This window comes from Filobasidium floriforme, assembly GCF_021052385.1.
Source record: "Filobasidium floriforme strain CBS 6241 chromosome Unknown HD553scaffold_24, whole genome shotgun sequence".
In the NCBI taxonomy this organism is placed as follows: Eukaryota; Fungi; Basidiomycota; class Tremellomycetes; order Filobasidiales; family Filobasidiaceae; genus Filobasidium; species Filobasidium floriforme.
In genome coordinates, this window is record NW_025763645.1 from 362,068 (window position 1) to 381,646 (window position 19,579).

Consider the following 19,579-nt stretch of genomic DNA (forward strand, 5'->3'; position numbering starts at 1 on the left):
AATATCCAAAGATGTTGAGGTTCCAAGAAAGATTTGTCGTACTAGTATCGTCAAAGTCGCGTTGTGATGTCGAGTGTATTGTGTATCGCGTTGCGTCTCGTCTCGTATACGTTCAGTCTATCGTGTAGATCTCTGAGATCGAGGTCGTTCAAGTTCGTCTGTATGATTCATGACATTAGTACCATGTAGAAAGAGATGAAATCTCGAGGAGTCTCTGCAGAGAGCAGTCGGCGACTCACTATCCGAGAAGTGCGAGAATATCTTGTGTCTAAATCCTGGTCGCAAGTTAGAGGTCGAGGGCGCGTCGGGTGAGATGAGGATGACGACTTGTGAGGTGTAGTTGTAGTAGTCAAGATGGGAGGACGAGGAGAAGGACAAGTTGATGATCGAGAGCAAGAGGATCGAGGACGAGAGAAGAGCATCTAAGGAGAGTCGACGTGCTTCTTCTCTTTGGGGGGGTACGTACGGGGTGGATGATCAACTTTTGTTTTGATCCTTTGGCGAGAGTGAGCACGGACCACGCGAGCGAGTTGACCCTTGGTGGCGTCACATCGGTCATCGACGCGCACAAGGTGAGACAAATAACGTAAAACGAAGACGTAACGTGAGGATTGATCACGTGATCTCGGCCGAGGTTGGATCCCACCTGCTTGGGTCGTCATTCAACAATTCAAACATCTATCGTCTAGGTAGCAAGTAGCAACTAACGACACCCACTACACCTACAACCTGTGAGCTGTGATCTTATCATGAAAGCGGTCATCCAACGCTGTCTCTCCGCGTCCGTAGTAGGCGAGTCACAAGCACTAAACACGACTGACCAGACAGCTGATCGTCTTCAACGTCTCACTCGTTATAGTGGAAGGAGAGACCATCTCCTCGATCGGAAAGGGTCTCCTAGTCTTGGTCGGAATAGGGCACGGTCAGCACTCAAACGTTAGCTGATTGTAAAGATTTGAAACGCTGATCTGTACTTTGTATGTCGCGACGGACAGATGATACCCCGTCAGATAGCTCTCAGTTGATACGCAAGATCCTGAATCTCAGGTTGTTCGATGCCGACGCCGAGCCCCTACAAGCAGAGACAGGTATTCTGCAGGGTTCTGCTCCTTCTTCTTCGACGATGCCGTCGGTATCACCAGAAACGGGAGTAGCGGAAGGATCGGTGTCGACTCCGGTCAAAGAACGCTCCCGTGCTTGGAAACGCAGCGTGATGGACATCGACGGGGAGGTATTGTGCGGTGTGTTCCCAGCTCTAGTCTCTTATCCTGACTCCCGAGCGAAGTTTACCTTGCTCTGCTGACCGGAATTGTATTGGAAACAGTTTCACAGTTCACGTTGATGGCACGGACGGAAAAGGGGTCTAAACCCGGTCAGTCACCGATCGGATCGAGATCATCGGCTGTCGTCCTGACTTTCTTTTCCGTCTTTTGAATGTTCGTACTCGCCTCGCTTTGAACCACCTCGATGTTATATCTCTGTCCCGTCCAATAAACCTCTGAACCCAAACCTATAAAATCCTCATATCGCTCCTGGATACAAAATCGCAATCCGGAAAAAACGATCGAAACAGACTTTCATCAAGCCATGCCAGGTCCGTCTTCTAAACCGATGTACGACGAGTTCCTGGCTGGTCTGGGGAAGGCTTATAAGCCGGAGAAGATCAAGGGTGAGTCTGGCCTTATCGCGTTAGGTTTACGTTGCGTTACCACACGTCGAGTTTGATGTAAGACGGTCCTGATCGATTCTAACACTTCTTGTCTTGTCCGTGTTTTGGTGGACCGATCTAGATGGAAAATTCGCGGCGATGATGAACGTCTCGCTATGTAACGAAGGACCGGTGACGATCCTCCTGGACACCAAATCCAGCTCCAGCTCCTCAACTTCGAATTCGACTTCTAATTCCTCGCGGCCCGTCTCGCCGTCCACGTCAAAGGCTCCAAGCAGAGCGGGGACGCCGGCACTACAAGGATTGACCTTGGAGGAAAAGGCCGAGAAAGGGAAGGAAAAGGCGAGGATGACGAAGGAGAGGAAGATCCGAGCGAAGGCGGAATGGGAGGCTAAGAAGGAGGGAGGTGGTGATCAAGACGCGCCAATAATGACAGCGTCAGACTAGATTTCATTGACAGGGAGACGGAACACAACGTTGTAAAGCAAATGGAACAGAGCATAGATCCCACCACACATATATCAGACGACATAGTGAAGACAACTGTGGAGACTACCGGCGCCTACGTCTTGAATGCGGGGATCCGCACATCCACCTCCTCTTCCCCACTCAACGCGTCATCAGAATCCGCCGCGCCGAACAACCTCCTCTTCTTCCCCTTGTGGCCCCCACCCATCCGTTTACTCCTCGCCCTAGCTTCTTCCTCGTTATTGTGCCCCTCGGCGTGCGTCCGACGGAGGACGACGTTCTCGTTGCCGATATCGGGGATCAAACCGGTCGAGATGAAACGACGGCGACAGCGCTCGCTACCGTTTTCCATGTATTCTTGACGAGTGATCGGGAAGGTGGATAGGTAGTCTGGACGGAGGGTCAGGGCCTGGGCTCCGTAAAAGACTGGTTTGGTGGGGCTAAGAGGATTTCTCTGGATCAGTAAGCAGTCGCGGAGAAGACCAAGAGCTATAGACGGCCTCACTCTTCCGCCTCGAAGATCCCAAGCTCGTACTCTGCCGGACAGACAGCCCTGAGATCATTTTCCCTGTATGGAAGACCATCGTAATTGTCGTTTCAGCTCACGCGCGCGACGCACAAATCACGTCGATGAGGAAGGTGGGGGAGGGAGAACTGACAATCGTTCGCCAAACCCTTCCGTGCTGGCCAGTCCTCCGAACAGCCCGATGTTGGCCCACAACATCCCTTGGATGTCTTCAGGCATGCTCTCGATTACTTGAGCCACCGTCTCGACCAGGCCGGCTTGTTGCAAACCTACAAGTCAAGCGTTATCATCGATCAATCAGCTCTCCGCATATCTTATACAGAACAAGGTGGCATTAGGCAAGACCCACCGATGTCGCCGGGATTGAACAGAACCTCGGGAACGGAAAATCTCTCGTTGCTCATGTTGACCACATGCTCTTCACCTGTCGCGGCTGTACCTTCGGCTTGTTCTGGCGGTGGCACAGCATTAGGACCCGACTTGATGTAGCCTCTCGGGTTGGATGGGGTAAAGTCTGGGAGGCAATATTCCTGGACGATCGGGTTCTGTTTCGTTGGGAGTCTAAAGCGAGGAACCAAGCTCGGTCAGGACTCCGTCTCCGATCGTTCTGGAGGACGACCTGGGCTTTACCTAGCCCGCTCGAGATCCTTCTTCCAATCGTTCGTGACGTAACAACACTCTTCCCTGATCCGGTTGACGATATGCGTCTCGGCCATGAGGTCCCATTGCCGGAAAGACAACAACCTCTTCAACTGGTTGGTCAGCAGTTTACCGCCGACGTCGATCCTGAACACCCGACCCATGATAGTAAAAGGTCAAGCGCGAATGGTATGATCGTTTCAGCAAGCGCAACGGTGATCGGAGTCCGTGTATGAGCTCAACCCCCCGCGACTCACCTTCGAATCCCGCTCCAGACGACCTTGCCATCAACAACAGGCGTGACGTGCGAATAAGAATACCCCACATCGACCAAGATCGAGCAAGGCGCGTTGGGCGATCCGGGAATCTCGAAGAGACCGCCGTAAGGGACGAGTGCGGCCGCTAGTGAAGTTGATCGCAGCGGAGCGAAGTGGGGCATGTGGCAAGTACGGACAGGGGTAATTTTTATAGTTTCGGTAGTTATGCATGGGGTACAATAGAACAGGAGCGACAAGAGAGAAAGCAGTATAAGACACTTTATTCTGAACGATGACTGAATCTGAAAGACGGGAGATGCAAGCATGAAGAAAGGACAGACACCCTGACACGACCTGGAAGTGCCACCCCTGACCAGACCCTAACCACACGCTCAACTCACCGCAACTCCTGGCATAACTCGCAAACTCCCATTCTTCGAAGATCATCTGATCGTAATTCTCCCCCAAGGCCGGCGGGTTCAGGTAAGGTTCGGTGACTAGCAGCGAGGTCGTCGTCGCGTCAAAGTTGGGGAAACGGGTGAAGATGTCGTTGAAGATCAGGTTTTCGGGGTTCCAGGAGGTCAGTAGGCCCTAAAAGCGAATATCGTAAGCGTCATCGTAAGCATACGATAGTGCCGATTATAGGCGACTAGGCACCGCGCTCACCTTCTCGAACGGCCGGCGATAAACCAACCCGCCATGATCCTGCAAATCCTCGATATCCGCGCCATAATAGACTTTCTTATCCCGAGTCTTGACTAGACAGTTCTGGAACACCCTCGGTTCGTACGGGTCCACCGGTTGAACTTCGTCCACTTGCATGCTATTCTCGCCGGCATCATCTTCCTTGACCTTGAGATTGTTGCTCTTCTTTCCCCGCTTAGCTTTTTTGCTAGATTTCTTCTTCGGTCTACCGCCGGACGGCCCGGCTTCGGCTTCGAGTTGAGCAGTGTACAGGCCATAAGGGTCGTTATAGGGCGAATAGTTTGCCTTGATGGTATAGGCTCCGTTATCGATGATGAAGATGCTCGTCGGGTCCGTCATCTTGACAGACCGAGTAAACAGTATTGATTCGTCTTCGGAACAACGGATAACCTACTTTGATAAGTGGAGATACGTAACGGTTAGCGTGACGATCTAGAAGCAACATGACAACGATAGATTTTCCAGCCTTGCGAGATAACAGGAGGATGGCTTGGTTTGGTTCAGACATGCGATCTTAATCAACGCTCTAGATGTCTCAAAGGAGAACAAGGCGAGCTAAGCAACAGCCTTCTAGTTGAATTTTTGATTGAAAGTTGCGATTCATCATAACACGACAATTGCGCGCTGTGGGCTTCGATGGCGGGAAGGAGTAGGGTTACAGAACGGGAGATAGGATTCAAAAACCAAGAAGAGAAAGATGATGCTTACGATTTTTTGGTGGTGTTGTCAAGAAAGGAAAAGAGAAAGGCATGGGGAATGTGGAAGAGGTTGAGGTTGTGGAAGTTGAATCTGCGGTATTTGTACTCGTCGAGCTCAAGGAAGGAAAAGACGCGTTAGGGGACGTGGTTTGACTTTGTCATCCGCGGTGTCGCCTTTCGGTCAAGCCTTGTACGTGATTCAAGGCGCCACGTTGGGAGAGAGAGGGAGAGCGAGCGCCTTTACCTTGGGAGCGAGAAGTGTCCGGAACGCATCATCGTCGAGAATCATTCGAATCGAGTTTCATACCATAATTCTCAAGCTACTCTCACGAACAGACATCCCTTTATCACATCTAAACCTACAAAGGGTTCGAAAAATTACAGAGAAACGTAGGTCATCCTTTGGGTCCTGAGAGCTCGGGACGATCGTCAGCGGCAGTTGGAATGCCCCGCACGCAAAAGCTGACGTACGAGACATTCCATTCTGCTCTTGTGAACCTTCAGGCATAACGACCTCTCGTTTCGGTGCCCTCATCCTTCTCATCACACACTCGAGGGATCCAGGAGAATAGATATATCAGCATAGACAACAGCGCATTTCTTCCTCGAACCATGTCTCAACCAGCTCAGGATTCGGCTTCGGCTGCTACCAACGGCTCGGCCTCTGCTGCCGCCAAGCACTCGGCTACTCAGATCGGGTTCCAATTCGTCAACCAGTACTAGTGAGTCGATCTTGAGGCTCGATTGAGGTTGAGAGGTGGAGTGATTGCTGACAAGGTCGGCATAATCTTGGGGCGAATTACAGCACTTACCTGAACAGCTCGACCGAGAAGCTGCATAGGTTTTACACCAAGAGGTCTACTTTCTGTCATGCTACCGAGGGAGACATCGATCCGCCCGAGTACTACGGCCAACAGGTGAGTCTACCAACCCGTACCCGTTAGAGGCTTTTCGACAAGCTGACCTTGACTGATCTCGCAAACCGTTTCCGCTCTTCAGGACATTCACAACAAGATCATGTCCCTCGGATTCCGCGACCCCAAAGCCTTTGTCCACCACATCTCTGCTCAATCATCTGAAGCTGGCGGGATCCTGATTCAGGTCATCGGCGAGATGCAGAACGGAGACGACGCCCCCTGGAAAAAGTTTACCCAGACCTTCTTTTTGGCGGAACAGCCTAACGGGTATTTCGTCCTGAACGACATTTTCATGTACTTGAAGGAGGAGAACGAGTTTGAGGAGGATGAGCCGGTGCAAGATGAGGAGCATGGGGATGTTGTCGATGCCGAGGAGAGCAAGCCGGTCGAGGAGGTCGCCGCCAAGGAGGAAGCGCCTGTCGCCGAGGAAAAGGAGGTCGAGGCAGCGCCCGCCCCCGTCGAGGAGAAGAAGGAGGAGGTCGCCCCCGCTCAGCCTGAAGAGGTCAAGCAGGACGAACCCGCTCCTACCCCCGCCCCCGCTGCCGAGAAGGAGGAACCCGTCGAGGCTGCCCCGGCTGCTGTGGAAGAGGAAAAGGCAGAGACCGCTCCGGAACCTCCTGTTAGCGAGCCTGCCGAGACTCCCAAGGCTGAACAGCCCGTGGAAAGGGTCGAGCAGAAGAAGGAGCCCGAGCAGCCCAAGCCTCAACAGCAACAACAGCCGGCCAAGCCCGCTGCCGCCCCAGCTCCTCCTAAGCCTACCGGACCTCCTCCTCCCAAGACCTGGGCTTCGCTTGCCGCTCAGGGATCCAAGGGAGCTTGGGGCAACTCGCTCGCCAGCAAGGAAGCCGCTAGTACGAGCGCTGCCGCTCAACAACCCGCTCAGACCCCCGCCGCTGCCCAGCCTGCTAAGCAACAGCAAGCCAGGCCGGCACCCAAGGAGCAACAACAACAGAGTGGAGCTAGTACCCCGGCTGCTGCTGGGCAACAGGCGCTCGGAGGTCATCCGGCCGGAAAGTACCCCCAGCTCGACGCTGCCAGGGCCGTCACCACCAACATCTGTTTCGTCAAGGTGAGTCCTGCGCAAGTGGAAAGCATCAGGCGGGATGGCTGATTTTCTAATTTTGTTCCGGCAAACTCGTTGCCCCTTTCCAGTTGAACAACTGGCAATCGCAGGAAACGACCCCTCCCGTGTCCGAGGCCGTCCTCGGTAACACGCTCGGCAAGTACGGCGAGATCACCAAGATCGATTTCGTAAAGACCAAGGCTTGCGCTTTCGTCGAGTACAAGTCGGTAGAATCCGCACGACGGGCCATCATCGCCTCGTTGAGGACGGTCGACGGAGGAGAGGGTGGGATCAAGATCCCGGCCGAGGGTGGTGGTTACCAAAAGATCATCGTCGAGAGCAGGAAGGAGAAGGAGGACCGGGGCAAGGGAGCCTTGCCTGTTGGAGCTGGAGGCGCACAGGGTCAGGGTGCCCAGGCCGGGCAGGGGCCTAGGAGGCAGGGTCAGCAGGGTCAGGGTCAAGGTCAGGGCGGACCGAGGGGCGGACAGGGTGCAGGTGGGCCGAGGGGAGGTGGACGAGGCGGACGGGGAGGACAGCAGGGCCAGGGTCAGAACAGGCAACAACCGCAACAACAACAGTAAGGGCTGGCAACACGCTCGCTTCGCTCGCACTCTTCTTTGCATTCGGAAATCAACTACGATCACGATCCCTTCTTTTCGATTCTGAGCGATCAGGATGAAGGAAGATGACGGATATAAAAACAACGCAAAAATCCCCAAAATAACGAACTCGCGCATCTCCCCCTCTCTCCTTCCCTCCCTCTTGTCTCCTACCCCGCCGATTTTCACCTCCCTTCCTTAATCCCGACATACCCCTTCCCTCTACCCTATCCTGCCTCCCGCTGCTCTCTCTTCGCTGTACCCAACCTCGATTCGCGGATGAGGAGAAGAGTATATTCTTTATGTTTTGTTCTTTATGTAGAAAGGTGGAAGCTGGGGCATAAATTGATGAAATTGATGACATTCAGGTCTGTTGGGTTACAGTTCTAGGTGGTCGTCTGAGCTGTGATCGGATAGCAATATGCCGATGTTATCGACAATCAGAATTCAGGTGCCTGAGAGCGATTCGATGCCGGCATTAGTGACGTGATCCTTTCTGCACGGTAGTCGTCGAGTCCATGGTCTGATCAGTGGAATGGGGTGAGCGTCAACAACAACAACAAACGACAAATCAAACAAACACCATCGCCCATCATCATCAAGCTCATCAAGCATGAAGCACATCAACAACTCGACAACCAAGACATACCTACACGTCCAATCTTCTTGATCGGCTCCATTATTCTTGTGTTAGCTCGTTAAAGCAGGGACTTGCAAAGCAACTCCGCGTGCTGAAGCAACACTCTCGGCCGAAAGAGAGAGGTCTCTTCGACCGTCCTCTGCCGGTAAGCCAAGCAATCTTTTCGGGCGATTGATATTCCACTCAAGAGATCTAATCGTGCCTCAAATCTGCTTTTCCCACCGTCGCAGTGATGGCCTCCGTACCGAGCGGTGCGTCTAGACGTACGAGCCAGATGGACGACGGGCTCTCTGGACTGCCCAACAACGCTTACAACAACCATTCGAATTCCAACTCTACACGCGGGACCCGGTTTACGGCTCGTTCCGCCGCTCATTCGACACTTCAACATAGCAATGGGACTTCAATCACTGGACTGCCGAGGACCGAAGTTGGGATGGGGTATTATCACAACGCTTCGGATTCGGATGGGACAAATCACGGGGATGGCAACAGGGACGAGGGTGACATGGAGGAAGTCTTGGAAGACCTGTTGAACCCGGTCTCAAAGCAGCTGGACTTTGCTAGTCGACTGGGGCAAGAACTCGTTGCTCAGCGGAGTACGTTGGAAGAGCTGCAAAGTCGGTGGCAAGATGCGAAAGAGCGGGGAGAGGTGGATACAGCTAGGGATGTCGAGAGGGAGATCAAGATGAAGAGGGAGGAGTATGCGGGGACGACGATCAGTAGGCTCAAGCAGATTGCCGAATCAGTGAGTTCGCGAGCCATTTCTACGTAGCACTCAGTGCGACTCGTCAGCTAATCGGGTTTGATGTCATGCTCAGGGAGAATACCCTCTACTCAATCCCTCGACCGTCCCCCAGACTCCATCCCGATCCGCAAGACGCAAAACCGAAGACGATCCCTTTATCGACTCATGCGTCTCGGCCCGCCGAACCCGGATGAATCAGACCCCCACTTCCGCCCGTTTTATGTCGTTCCCTACCACTTCACACTCGATTGCGGACATCGAGAACCACGATATCAACGATCAGGACGAGACAGGAGCCGGAGCTGGGAGCGGTGGGGAGATGGGATTCTTGGTCGCTGAGCATATGACGACGGAGTTGAGACGGTTGATGGCCTTGCTATCGGAAAAAGACGTCGCGCTCAAGGAAATGCAGGAAAAGGCTAGAGTTCTTGGAGAGGAAGAAGACGGCCTTAGGAAAAGGTTAGAAATCTCCAACGGGCAGCAAGGTAGGTGCCGAGCGTTTGAAAGATTGTGCTTGATCATGCTCCGGTACTGACCCTCGTGATCACGTCCAGAACGCACAACCGAAAGGATCTGGGAGTTGGAAATGGCAGAACAGACCCTTCGCACCGAAATCTCTGCCGCCCAGGCCTCCCTGAAGAAATCCGAAAACGAGCTCAAGAAGACGGCCAAGGAACGGGACACGGCGAGGAGCGAGGCCGAGACGTACAAGTCCGAGACGGATCGCTTGACCTTGGCGGCGCAGACCCAGAAACAGCACTATGAGACCGAGATTGCCAAATTCAAGGGCAAGGCCGGGGCGCTCGAGAGGGACAAGAGCGATCTGGCTCAACAGCTTCAACGGGTGAAACAGCGCAAGAGCGTCGGGTCGGGATTGCTGGGGTCGGGTGGAAGATCGCCGACGGCTTCGCCCTCTCCTGGGTTGCTCACCCCCGACGATGCGAAACGGCGCGGACGTGGTAGTCTGGCCGACGACGAGGACGTCTTTGGTGCTGGAGACGAGAACAAGAGGCGCGGGCCGGGATTGGACGCTAATGGTGATCCGTTCAACCCGGACGATATTTACGGTTCCGATTTCGGTGACTCGCCTCATAACTCGGCGTTCGGATCTGAAGCTCGGGACAGGAGCCCGCTGGCGCCCTTGCCGGATGTCAACACTTGGGAAGACACGCAGGCCCGGGTTGTCGAGCTGGAAGAAGAGTTGGCGAGGCTGAAGGATGAACAAGCTCGACGGGAACGAAGATCGCCAGCTCTTGATTCGACGTTTGACTCGCCCATTGCGCATATCAGGCGAGGAGGTGCGATCCGAGGTAACCCAAGGGTCGTCTCGAGGGGGATCCGAGGCGTCCGGGCCGGTCGTGGAGGTAGGCGAGGAAGCGTATTGGCGAGGTATCCGTCTACCAATGAAGGAACGCCCAGCAACTACTCGGCCAGCCCGGTCCGCCCGTCTCCTCTGGGTAGCGGAGGTTACTCGAACGCTTACAGTGCCGATGGCATCGAAACACCTGCAAGACCGTCCTCACGATTGGCTCAACCGCTTGGAGATTATGGCGACCTAGATTCTCCCGACTCGGCACGTAGCGAGGCGTCGACCGGACTGGATCCTTCGGAAGATGGTATGCTCGTCAGGGATGCCAGTAGCTTCCAGGGAGCTGTTGGGACGCTCGGTGACGAGTTGGACTTCGACGAAAGCGACGAGACTGCTCAGGTGGAGTCCACTTACGTCGATGTTGGTACTATGACGGATCCAATCGAGCTCGACATCGCTACTGCTTCGGCCATGTCTATGCCTGATACCGACACTTTCGTTCAGACCTTGGAAACTTCAAGCAGCTCCTCTCACGACTATACCACACCCACCAACTCGACATTTACCGTCAAGGCTCAAACGACCGCATTTAACACGCCCCGAGCCATTCCCAGGTCGTCGACCATCCGGGGCGCTGTCGCGCGGACCTTGAAACGGTCTGATTCTGACGAGACTATTGGTCCCGCTGACACCGAGACCGAGGGTGAGACCGATTATGAAGATGCTCGAAGTATCATCACCGTGACCGCTGGATCTACCGCTACGGATACGGATGCCTGGCACACCGGGGCCGAATCGAGCGCCGACGATGACAGCGATCAGGAGAGCATCCGAGCGCCTCACTTTTCGAGATTTAGCACTCAGACTACCCCGCGCATGGCCAGTCGCACATTCGCCGCGCAACCCCAACCCGAGATCAGGGAAGTCATCAAGGAGATCCAGGTCGAGGTCGTCAAGGAGGTGATTCGCGAAGTGCCCAAGCCTTACGAAATCATCCGGGAAGTCGAGGTCATTGTGAATGTTCCCGTACCGTTCGAGGTCCTACGCGAAGTCGAAGTGGTACGAGAAGTCCCTACGCCCTACGAGACCATCAAAGAGGTCGAGGTCATTCGGAAGGTGGAAGTAATCAAGGAGGTTCCCACGCCGTTCGAGGTCATCAAGGAGATCCCTACGCCTTATGAAGTGATTCGGGAGGTCGAGGTGATCAAGAAGGTACCTATCCGTATTCCTTACGAAGTCATCCGCCACGTCGATGTGGTGAGGGAGGTCCCTACACCTTACGAAGTCATCAAGGAGGTCGAGGTGGTACGAGAGGTACCCATTCCTTACGAGGTCATACGCGAGGTCGAGGTGATTCGCGAGGTACCTACACCGTACGAGGTCATCAAAGAGGTCGACAAACTGGTCGAAGTACCGGTTGAGGTATTCCGCGATGTGTTCGTGCCGGTACCGATCGAGGTCATCCGGATTGTCGATCGCGAAGTGATCAAGGAGATGGAGCGTATTGTCGAGGTACCGGTCGACAGAGAAGTCATCCGAGAAGTGCCCGTGATCGTGGAGAAGCAGATCGAGATCGTCAAGGAGGTACCGATCGATCGCATTATCGAGAAGATTGTCGACCGGGAAGTCATCAAGGAAGTGCCAGTCGACCGGATCGTCGAAAAGCTGGTAGATCGGGAAGTAATCAAGGAGGTGCCTGTCGACAGGGTCGTCGACCGTGAGGTGATCAGGGAGGTCCCTGTTGACAGGATTGTGGATCGCGAAGTAATCAGAGAGGTTCCCTTCGAGGTCATTGTGGAAAAGCCTGTTGATCGGGAAGTAATCCGGGAAGTACCGATCGAAGTCTTTGTCGACCGACCCGTCGACCGGGAGGTCATCAGAGAGGTGGAGAAGATCATCATCAAGGAAATCCCCGTCGATGTTGTCCGGGACGTACCGGTACCTTTCGAAACGATCAAAGAGGTCGTTGTGGAGAAGATCGTCAACGTGCCAGTGGAAGTCTTTGTCGATCGAGAGGTGGTACGCGAAGTCTTTGTCGACAAGCCGGTTGAAGTCATCAAGGAGGTTATGGTTGACAGGCCTGTCGAGGTAGTCAAGGAAGTGATGGTGGACAGACCTGTCGAAATCATAAAGGAAGTTATGGTCGACAGGCCGGTAGAAGTCATCAAGGAGGTGATGGTAGACAGACCCGTCGAGGTCATCAAGGAGGTGATGGTGGACCGGCCGGTTGAAGTGATCAAGGAGATCATGGTGGATAGACCAGTCGAGGTGATCAAGGAGATTACCGTCGACAGGCCTGTAGAAGTCATCAAAGAGGTCTTTGTGGATCGTCCCGTCGAGGTCATCAGGGAAGTCATGGTGGATCGGCCAGTAGAAGTGGTCAAGGAGGTCATCGTGGATCGACCGGTAGAAATCGTGCGAGAAATCGAAGTAATCAAGGAAGTCGAAGTTCCAGTCGAGGTCGTCAAGGAAGTCTTCGTGGACAGACCTGTGGAGGTTATTCGCGAGGTCGAAGTCGTCAAACAGGTCGATGTCCCCTACGAAGTCGTCAAAGAGGTCGAGGTTATCAAGGAGATTGTGCGAGAAGTGCCGGTCGAAAAGGAAGTGGTTCGCGAGGTCTACGTCGATCGAGAGGTCATCAAGGAGGTCCCCGTAGACCGGGAGGTCGTTCGCGAGGTCTTTGTTGATAGGGAGGTCATCAAGGAAGTTCCTGTCGATCGAGAAGTTATCAAGGAGATTCCGGTTGATCGAGAGGTCATCAAACAGGTCGAGGTCGCCAAGCCTCGTGCCGCTCACAGGGACATGATGACGCAGACGGATACCGTGCCATCCATGTCGACCAGCTTGAGCGCACCCGCTCCTGACATTGGTCTCTTCAGGGTCACGTCGGGATCCAATATGGACTTCCTCAAGAACCCGCCCTTGCCGTCTGCTTCAAGCAGTACCTTTGGTCGACCCACGGTCCGAGTCAAGCAACGCTCCAGCAGTCCGACCAGGCCGATTCGACTGGCTGTGGGCGGTCGAGATGACGAGTCTGATTCCCACGCCCCGTCTGATCGAGAGTATGCGCCCAAGTCGCCCGTCTTCTCGATACGCTCGATCGCTTCGGTCGACAGGTCGCAGCCACCGGTCATGTCGCTGCCGCCGCCCCCAACCGCACCACCACCTCCGGTCTTGCCTGTCAAACTCGCTCCGGCTTTGCCACTCGCGCCGCCTCTGGCTGATCTGAGCCAGAACCGTGCCAAGACCCCCATGAGTGCCGAATTCAACAAGCCCAAGGCATTCTTGGTACCTGAAAACGGATCACGAACGAACGCAAACAGCATGCCGCCCCCGACCGCCTCGAGGCAGACTTCGAGCGCAAGCTTGCGATCCGCCATGAACAATATTCCTACCGATGAGAACCGATACGGCACTCGCAAGAGCATTGAGCAGAGCAGAGACGGCGTCAAGCGTCTTGCAGATGTGGTGGTTGGCGGGCGTCCTGGTGCTCTCAAGGCGCAATCCCGAACCGCCAGTTACGCATCCTCGCGATCGAGCGACTATGGTCACACCAAGATGCCGACCGGTCTGGCTAGGGAGTTGGGCATGCCTTCGTCTAGCGATCCGGCGCTCATCCAGGCCATTACCCAGGTCATGATTGGAGAATTCATGTGGAAGAATACACGAAGCAGGTTGGGCAAAGGGATGTCCGAAAACCGACACAAACGGTTCTTCTGGGTACACCCGTACGTCAAGACGTTGTACTGGTCTCCTGTCGATCCCGGCGGTGAGAATACGGCAGAGGCACGGTCGAAGAGCATCTACATTACCGGGATCAAGGTGATGAAAGAGGGGGGTGCAGCGGATCCTGGCACATGGCACGAAAGTATCATCATTTGCTCGCCGACAAGAGAGGTTCAGATGACGGCCATGTCCAAGGATCGACATGATGCTTGGGTCAATGTGAGTCCGCAGTGTTGAGATCCTTTCGAGCGCATTATCAGCTACTGACGATCGTTGTTTCTACAGGCCTTGTTGTTCCTGTGCGAGCGACCGGCACCATCCTCGAGGCGTGAACGCGCCAGCATCGTGCCCATCGAAGCCTTGACGACGCCGATACGGAAACCGTCCAGACCGGAACTGCCCGACGACTTTGGTCGACGCAAGACACCTCATTCGATTCGAAGCATGAAAACGTATGCTACCGAGAGCGTGACCCCTCGGGCTGGGGACGGACCCCGAAGTCAATCGGCAATGTCGATGCGATCGACTGTTCGAGGAAAACGACCGGGAACGCCTGCACACGAATATCTGTCGAGGCTCGACGCCGGTCTCCCTGTCGACGGGTTGCTCAGCGTGAATGGACGTGCGAGCATGAAACAGGACCATGATACGCTGCGTTATGGCGAGGGGAACGATACGGTCGGCGACTTTGAGGACTTGGAGAATGTGCGAGGTAAGTCGAGCGTGCAGACCAAGCCAACGAGGCCACGCGCACTGACCAACAATACATACTTGAATAGTGTCTTATGAAGGCGACCACCGATCGATGTCTGGCAAGAGATCCCTTGCGCGGTATCGCGATGCCGGTTCGTCTCGACGCCCATCGGTTGCATCACAATTGACCGCCCCCTCCCAGCACTCTCGCAATCATCCACCACGCTCGCCGTCTGCGTGGTCTTATCGAAGTGGGATGAGACGGGGAAGCGAATTGTCAGAATCATTGTCTGCGGTGGGAGACGAAACGTTGACGCCTGGGAAGCTTCGACAAGCCTCGGGGGACTCGAGCATCCGCCTGCCGCCTGTACCTCCCATTCCACAAGACAGTCGGCGAGACACCGAGGACGCTGGCGCCACTCCCAGCATGAAGAGTCGGAAAAAGAGCCTGATCAAGAAACCGAGTCTCAATTTTAGGGGATTCGGGTCGAAGTCGAATCGGTCTCAGAGCCGCCCCAATTCGCCCTGAGCGGTTGAGGCAATGGCGTTACGAATCATTTTGGGTCGAAAGAGTTTTGCAGAATCGGAATACCTTGTACGAATACAGAGATCTGACAGATACGACGCGAACGATAATATGATTGCTATGATTGTTATGAACGCCTGGGCTGTACAAGCGCGAACCAAATGCGACATGAGTAATATATTGCAAGTGATGTGAGGAAGATATCTTTTTCGATGTACTTCAAGCAATTAGCAGCTGGTATAGTAAAGAAGACGATCCGAAATGGAAGATGCACAATTTCAACAAGATAATCCATACATGGCAGCCGTTCCTACCGCAGCTAGAACAATCTTGCTGAAGGGCAAGTCGGTCGTCGTATCGCTAGCAGCTACGCCACTCGTGACTGCGTTGATCTCATCATTCAACTTGGCCACGTACTCGTTGTACTTCATCGCCACGTCTGCCCAATTCTTCGGGTCCTCGGCCTCCTTCAAAAGTCGGTCGAGCATGTTCTTGAAGTCTCGGTACTTGTTTTCTTCATCGGACACCGTGCCCAGCTGCTCTTTGGCGTCTGCAATGATGCTCTTGAGCGCCTCGTATATGTCAGGATCCTCACCGCCTGGACCCCCATCTTCTTCGTGTACATCAGTCCCCAGACCCACAGGCAGACTGTGATGTTTCGAGTAGAAGTTGTTACGCCATCTCCCGCCGAGCGGTGTTGTGGACAGACTTGTACCGCCGCCGCCTTTGCCTCCTTTACCACCACCACCACCACCGCCACCTCTACCTCCGCCGCTAGCTCCGCCACCTTTCTTCTCGTTCGTCTTGGCTACAACGATGACCTTTGCGTCTTGATTGCCAGATGTCGCGCTGGACTGGCCGTCATCAGATTTCGAGAAGAAGCTGGAAGTCTCGGTGGGGGCGGTGTTTAGTCCGAATATTGTAGTCATGCTCCCTTCCCCGTTCGCTGCAGTAGCTACAGTAGAACGCGTCGGCATCACCTCTTCTAACCATAATGATGACGCAGGGTACACAGAAGACATATCTTGAGACGGGACGTGGGTTGTTTGAGGTGGATGAAAGGGTGAGACTGAGGGTTCCCTGCCGAGTAAGATGCAAAGTGCTGTTATCACCCAGTACGTTTCTGACCCTTCCCGCTATATACTGCGAGAGGACCATCTAATCCTGATGTGTATCAAGGGGCGATGCACAGCATTGGTCGACTTCCTTTGATCTCACTATAGTCGCGTCAGAAATCGTGATACAGCCACATGAACAACATCCCGCGGCACGCGAGGCGCGAGGACGAGGTGAAACACGAACATCAAGTTCGTCACACGCAACTGATGCCAAGCCGAAAACGCAATCGATGATTAGAACCCGGGGACAAGCAAAACGCCTTTATCCACGAGGACAAGGGGGCGATGTGACGACGTCTAGTATGAAGATGACAAGAATGAGAGTATCGCAGAGCAGAACCGAGACCGGGAATGCAGGATGAGGAGAGACGAGGCAACCGGAGAGGGGTATCGTTCATGGGTTTAGTAGCGAAACAGACCAGACCAGGATCAGAGGATGGACCTAGATCAGATTTTTAGTTGGCGGGCTGTATGTGCAAAACGGGTCAAGGAGAACATGATCAGCTGATTGTGGATATGACGTGATCTTGCGTCATGAAGTCGTGCTCACCTTTCGGACGATCCACAAAGCCATAGGACTATACGTCAACACAATCAAAGGAGAACCCCACCAAAACCAAATCAGCTCCTGCGCTTCAATACACATGACGCCCACACCCTGAATATCGACTCACGTGAACAACTTGCTCTGTCCACCGGCGACGAGCGCGTTTCCGGCCGTCTTCAAGTCCTCGCCGACCGAGTAGGTTCCCTTGGGGACCATGCCGAACTTTTCGAGGCACCAGACGACGTTCTGGGTGACGGCGGACCCCATTCGGGAAGTCCTCCAGCATGTGAAGGCTACAGCGTATCATCAGGATGTTCGGGTCAGTTCGGGTGAGCGAGGTAGATGGGGTCCGGGAAATGGGAACGTACCGTCCCACAAGGTCTGGGCCTTGCGGATGTCACCCTCGAGAGGGTAGTACCAAGGAACGTGATCGTCCCTCTCGGCCAGATCCTCCTCGTGCTCGATCACAAACCCAACGCTCTTCAACGCCTGCCTGGCGTTATCGTACCCCCTCATCTCGGGAATCCCGTCACCCAACTCGATCTCGTGCGCGATCTTCCTGTGTTGAGGGTTCGAGGCGTCGTATCGGTCCGTCATGACCCATTCGTAGACACCGAAGACACCACCGGGCTTGAGGACCTTGAAGATCTCGCCGTAGACGCCCTCAAAGGTCGGGGCATGGCAGGTGGCCTCGATGGCGTAGACTACGAGGTTGGCAGGATGATGCAGATATGCGGTCAACGCACTGTTCTACAGTCGAGAGTGACTTGTCTTGCCTATGCGAAGACCAGGGACTCACCGGCATCGAAAGCGTTCTCCCCAAACTGCTCCGAGAGCTTCATAAAGTCCCCCTTTTTGAAATCGACCAAATGGCTCAACCCAGCCTTTTCCGTGTACTTTCGAGCCCGGGCGATCTGGAAATCGTTGTTGTTCAACCCGGTGATCCTGGCGTCGGTAAAGTTGGCGATCTGACGGGCGGGGCCACCGACACCGCAGCCGACGTCGAGGACCTTCATACCGGCCTTGATACCGATTTGAGCGGCGAGGTAGTGTTCGTGACGAGCGAGCTGGGCGAGTGGGAAAGTAAGGTGGGTATCGGCATGTTGTGGTTAGCTTTGATGGACGGTAAACTCTCAACGAGACGACCATCACATCACGGGTACATCCCCGTCGCCGGACTCGACAACGAGGACGACAATGGCGTGTGGCAGACTGGAAGAGAGATGAAAGAAAGGATCTGTGTGGCAGCACTCACCGAAGCGTTGAAACCCTCTCCCTTGTAGAACCTGGAAAAGTGGAACGAGGTACCCCAACCGTACTCGTACAGCTCGGTGGCTCCGTCGTAGTATCCTGCGTGGCCATAACGCACGTAGCACAGTATGATGAGAGAGTACCGTGATGTGATGGTTGATTGAGCGGTGGTAATAGGAAAGGGGGAAAAGCGTAAAACGGAATTGATCAGCCTCTCGTATCATACCGCATGATCACCCAAAAACAACCGCTATGCGGGCGACCATGGTGACTCTTACCGTTGACAACATCGGTGTACTGGTCCAGTCTGTTACCCTTGTCGGCCTCGGTGTCCTGAGCGGAATCCTTGTTCCAGAAATTGCTGTACTGGCTCGTCCTCGTCTCTGACCTGAGGTCGCCGGCCTTGTGAGCCTTGTGGGCAGGCTGCGACTTGGTGGAAACGTGGGCCGAGGCCGGGAGGGGCTTGTTGTTGATCGAAGTGACGGACATGGTAGGCAGAGTCAAAGGGTGTGAGGTTGAGCTGAGGGTCGAGGACAGGTGGTCGGTGGGCGGGCAGGTGGTTGACGAGGTTGATTATATCAACGAATGCAACGTACCACGCTGCTGCTCGCTGTTCGTTCCTCGTACGATCAGACGATTCTCTCCATCAACCACCCACGCGCGACGCGCAAACAAAACAAGATCGTGTCGTTCCCTTCCATCATTCCACTGGCCACTGGGCACTGGGCAGATCGTACCACCCAATCGCACCCTGAACAATTCAAATGGGCATTCATCGCTCCTACTCTTCGGTCATCGTCGAATTTGCTGCCCTACCGTTCCGTATCTAAAATCTCAATGGAGCCATCAATCCCATCAAGATCCATCCATTCCCAACTTTTCTGAAATGCCACGCGCAAAAAAGAAAACACGCTCTCTCGCTGCTCGGTAGCATTTCCTGCCAGAAGTGGCTTGTGGAAGGCTTGCTTACGTAATTTACTTCCGATCAAACTTAGCTTCCGGATGACCGAGGGTTACGAACGTCGTGCAATCAATTTCGATGATCTTCCGAACATGGTCGTCAAGTATGAAACGCCAAAAGAACCCACTTGGTAATTCTAGTCACGAAACAGCTTCGATAGATGGATAGAGCATGAAACACACCCTCGATCCTCGCCGTCTCATCTCCTTCTTAGCGCTCCTCACCGTCTCCGTAATCTTCCTGACGAGCATGTGGAAATCGACTGCTACCAAATCCTCTTCGGGGTGGAAGAGCAACTTGGGGCTTTCGCGGTTCGGAAAGGCGGGCAAGGAGGCTGTATCAAAGTCTGAGCAGGTGGTTCTTGGTGGTAGTGGGAATACGACGGTAGAAACGGGTGAGGGAGAGAAGGGGAAGGGTCAGGAGGTACCGGATGGGAAAGTCGGGGAGAAACCTGGGAGGAGAAGACTCAAGATCGTCACCGCTCATTTCATGGCCAGTCCTGCCCTCTTTTTGGTTCCT

The 19,579-nt window shown here is 54.3% G+C and overlaps 6 protein-coding genes across 6 annotated transcripts; 3 read left to right on the forward strand and 3 right to left on the reverse strand.

Annotated features, from left to right (window-relative positions):
- The first annotated feature begins 721 nt into the window (after window positions 1–721).
- On the forward strand, window positions 722–2,213 carry HD553DRAFT_318406 (D-Tyr tRNAtyr deacylase-like domain-containing protein). Its single transcript, XM_046180865.1, has 6 exons — window positions 722–792; window positions 860–922; window positions 996–1,241; window positions 1,325–1,372; window positions 1,574–1,669; window positions 1,791–2,213. The coding sequence occupies exons 1-6, from the start codon at window positions 750–752 to the stop codon at window positions 2,114–2,116; spliced, it is 822 nt and encodes a 273-aa protein (XP_046033538.1). The 5' UTR covers window positions 722–749; the 3' UTR covers window positions 2,117–2,213.
- Window positions 2,214–5,047, reverse strand: HD553DRAFT_318410 (actin family). The gene is made up of 9 exons (XM_046180866.1): window positions 4,973–5,047; window positions 4,226–4,657; window positions 3,961–4,150; window positions 3,560–3,704; window positions 3,294–3,449; window positions 3,013–3,224; window positions 2,797–2,932; window positions 2,643–2,705; window positions 2,214–2,577 (listed from the first exon to the last, which is right to left on the reverse strand). The coding sequence occupies exons 2-9, from the start codon at window positions 4,601–4,603 to the stop codon at window positions 2,232–2,234; spliced, it is 1,626 nt and encodes a 541-aa protein (XP_046033539.1). The 5' UTR covers window positions 4,604–4,657; window positions 4,973–5,047; the 3' UTR covers window positions 2,214–2,231.
- A 222-nt stretch (window positions 5,048–5,269) lies between these two features.
- HD553DRAFT_318413 (uncharacterized protein) lies at window positions 5,270–7,910 on the forward strand. The gene is made up of 5 exons (XM_046180867.1): window positions 5,270–5,352; window positions 5,467–5,684; window positions 5,768–5,879; window positions 5,962–6,948; window positions 7,032–7,910. Exons 2-5 carry the CDS (start codon window positions 5,575–5,577, stop codon window positions 7,521–7,523), a joined length of 1,701 nt encoding a protein of 566 aa, XP_046033540.1. The 5' UTR covers window positions 5,270–5,352; window positions 5,467–5,574; the 3' UTR covers window positions 7,524–7,910.
- A 4,370-nt stretch (window positions 7,911–12,280) lies between these two features.
- Window positions 12,281–15,537, forward strand: HD553DRAFT_318416 (meiotic cell cortex C-terminal pleckstrin homology-domain-containing protein). Its single transcript, XM_046180868.1, has 3 exons — window positions 12,281–14,183; window positions 14,250–14,676; window positions 14,744–15,537. The coding sequence occupies exons 1-3, from the start codon at window positions 12,306–12,308 to the stop codon at window positions 15,184–15,186; spliced, it is 2,748 nt and encodes a 915-aa protein (XP_046033541.1). The 5' UTR covers window positions 12,281–12,305; the 3' UTR covers window positions 15,187–15,537.
- Window positions 15,316–16,550, reverse strand: HD553DRAFT_362932 (uncharacterized protein). Its single transcript, XM_046184013.1, has one exon. It carries the CDS (start codon window positions 16,203–16,205, stop codon window positions 15,462–15,464), a length of 744 nt encoding a protein of 247 aa, XP_046033542.1. The 5' UTR covers window positions 16,206–16,550; the 3' UTR covers window positions 15,316–15,461.
- On the reverse strand, window positions 16,551–18,703 carry HD553DRAFT_130969 (putative sterol 24-C-methyltransferase). The gene is made up of 7 exons (XM_046176587.1): window positions 18,378–18,703; window positions 18,104–18,198; window positions 17,648–17,915; window positions 17,217–17,552; window positions 16,976–17,141; window positions 16,852–16,879; window positions 16,551–16,768 (listed from the first exon to the last, which is right to left on the reverse strand). Exons 1-7 carry the CDS (start codon window positions 18,586–18,588, stop codon window positions 16,757–16,759), a joined length of 1,116 nt encoding a protein of 371 aa, XP_046033543.1. The 5' UTR covers window positions 18,589–18,703; the 3' UTR covers window positions 16,551–16,756.
- Between the last annotated feature and the right edge of the window lie 876 nt (window positions 18,704–19,579).

What these genes read in the sequence shown, in the direction of transcription:
- HD553DRAFT_318406 (XM_046180865.1), top strand. Translation starts at nt 750, where the DNA reads ATGAAAGCGGTCATCCAACGCTGTCTCTCCGCGTCCGTAGTAG. An exon ending in CTTGGTCGGAATAGGGCACG is followed by an intron (nt 923 to 995) that starts GTCAGCACTCAA and finishes CGCGACGGACAG; the next exon opens with ATGATACCCCGTCAGATAGC. An exon ending in GGAAAAGGGGTCTAAACCCG is followed by an intron (nt 1,373 to 1,573) that starts GTCAGTCACCGA and finishes CGATCGAAACAG; the next exon opens with ACTTTCATCAAGCCATGCCA.
- HD553DRAFT_318410 (XM_046180866.1), bottom strand. Translation starts at nt 4,603, where the DNA reads ATGACGGACCCGACGAGCATCTTCATCATCGATAACGGAGCCTATACC. An exon ending in GAGTTATGCCAGGAGTTGCG is followed by an intron (nt 3,705 to 3,960) that starts GTGAGTTGAGCG and finishes CAACTTCACTAG; the next exon opens with CGGCCGCACTCGTCCCTTAC. An exon ending in GTCTGGAGCGGGATTCGAAG is followed by an intron (nt 3,450 to 3,559) that starts GTGAGTCGCGGG and finishes TCGGGTGTTCAG; the next exon opens with GATCGACGTCGGCGGTAAAC.
- HD553DRAFT_318413 (XM_046180867.1), top strand. Translation starts at nt 5,575, where the DNA reads ATGTCTCAACCAGCTCAGGATTCGGCTTCGGCTGCTACCAACGGCTCG. An exon ending in CAATTCGTCAACCAGTACTA is followed by an intron (nt 5,685 to 5,767) that starts GTGAGTCGATCT and finishes GGCGAATTACAG; the next exon opens with CACTTACCTGAACAGCTCGA. An exon ending in CCAACATCTGTTTCGTCAAG is followed by an intron (nt 6,949 to 7,031) that starts GTGAGTCCTGCG and finishes GCCCCTTTCCAG; the next exon opens with TTGAACAACTGGCAATCGCA.
- HD553DRAFT_318416 (XM_046180868.1), top strand. Translation starts at nt 12,306, where the DNA reads ATGGTTGACAGGCCTGTCGAGGTAGTCAAGGAAGTGATGGTGGACAGA. An exon ending in GACATGATGCTTGGGTCAAT is followed by an intron (nt 14,184 to 14,249) that starts GTGAGTCCGCAG and finishes TTGTTTCTACAG; the next exon opens with GCCTTGTTGTTCCTGTGCGA. An exon ending in GGACTTGGAGAATGTGCGAG is followed by an intron (nt 14,677 to 14,743) that starts GTAAGTCGAGCG and finishes ATACTTGAATAG; the next exon opens with TGTCTTATGAAGGCGACCAC.
- HD553DRAFT_362932 (XM_046184013.1), bottom strand. Translation starts at nt 16,205, where the DNA reads ATGTCTTCTGTGTACCCTGCGTCATCATTATGGTTAGAAGAGGTGATG.
- HD553DRAFT_130969 (XM_046176587.1), bottom strand. Translation starts at nt 18,588, where the DNA reads ATGTCCGTCACTTCGATCAACAACAAGCCCCTCCCGGCCTCGGCCCAC. An exon ending in GTACACCGATGTTGTCAACG is followed by an intron (nt 18,199 to 18,377) that starts GTAAGAGTCACC and finishes ATGGCCACGCAG; the next exon opens with GATACTACGACGGAGCCACC. An exon ending in GAGAGGGTTTCAACGCTTCG is followed by an intron (nt 17,916 to 18,103) that starts GTGAGTGCTGCC and finishes CCACTCGCCCAG; the next exon opens with CTCGCTCGTCACGAACACTA.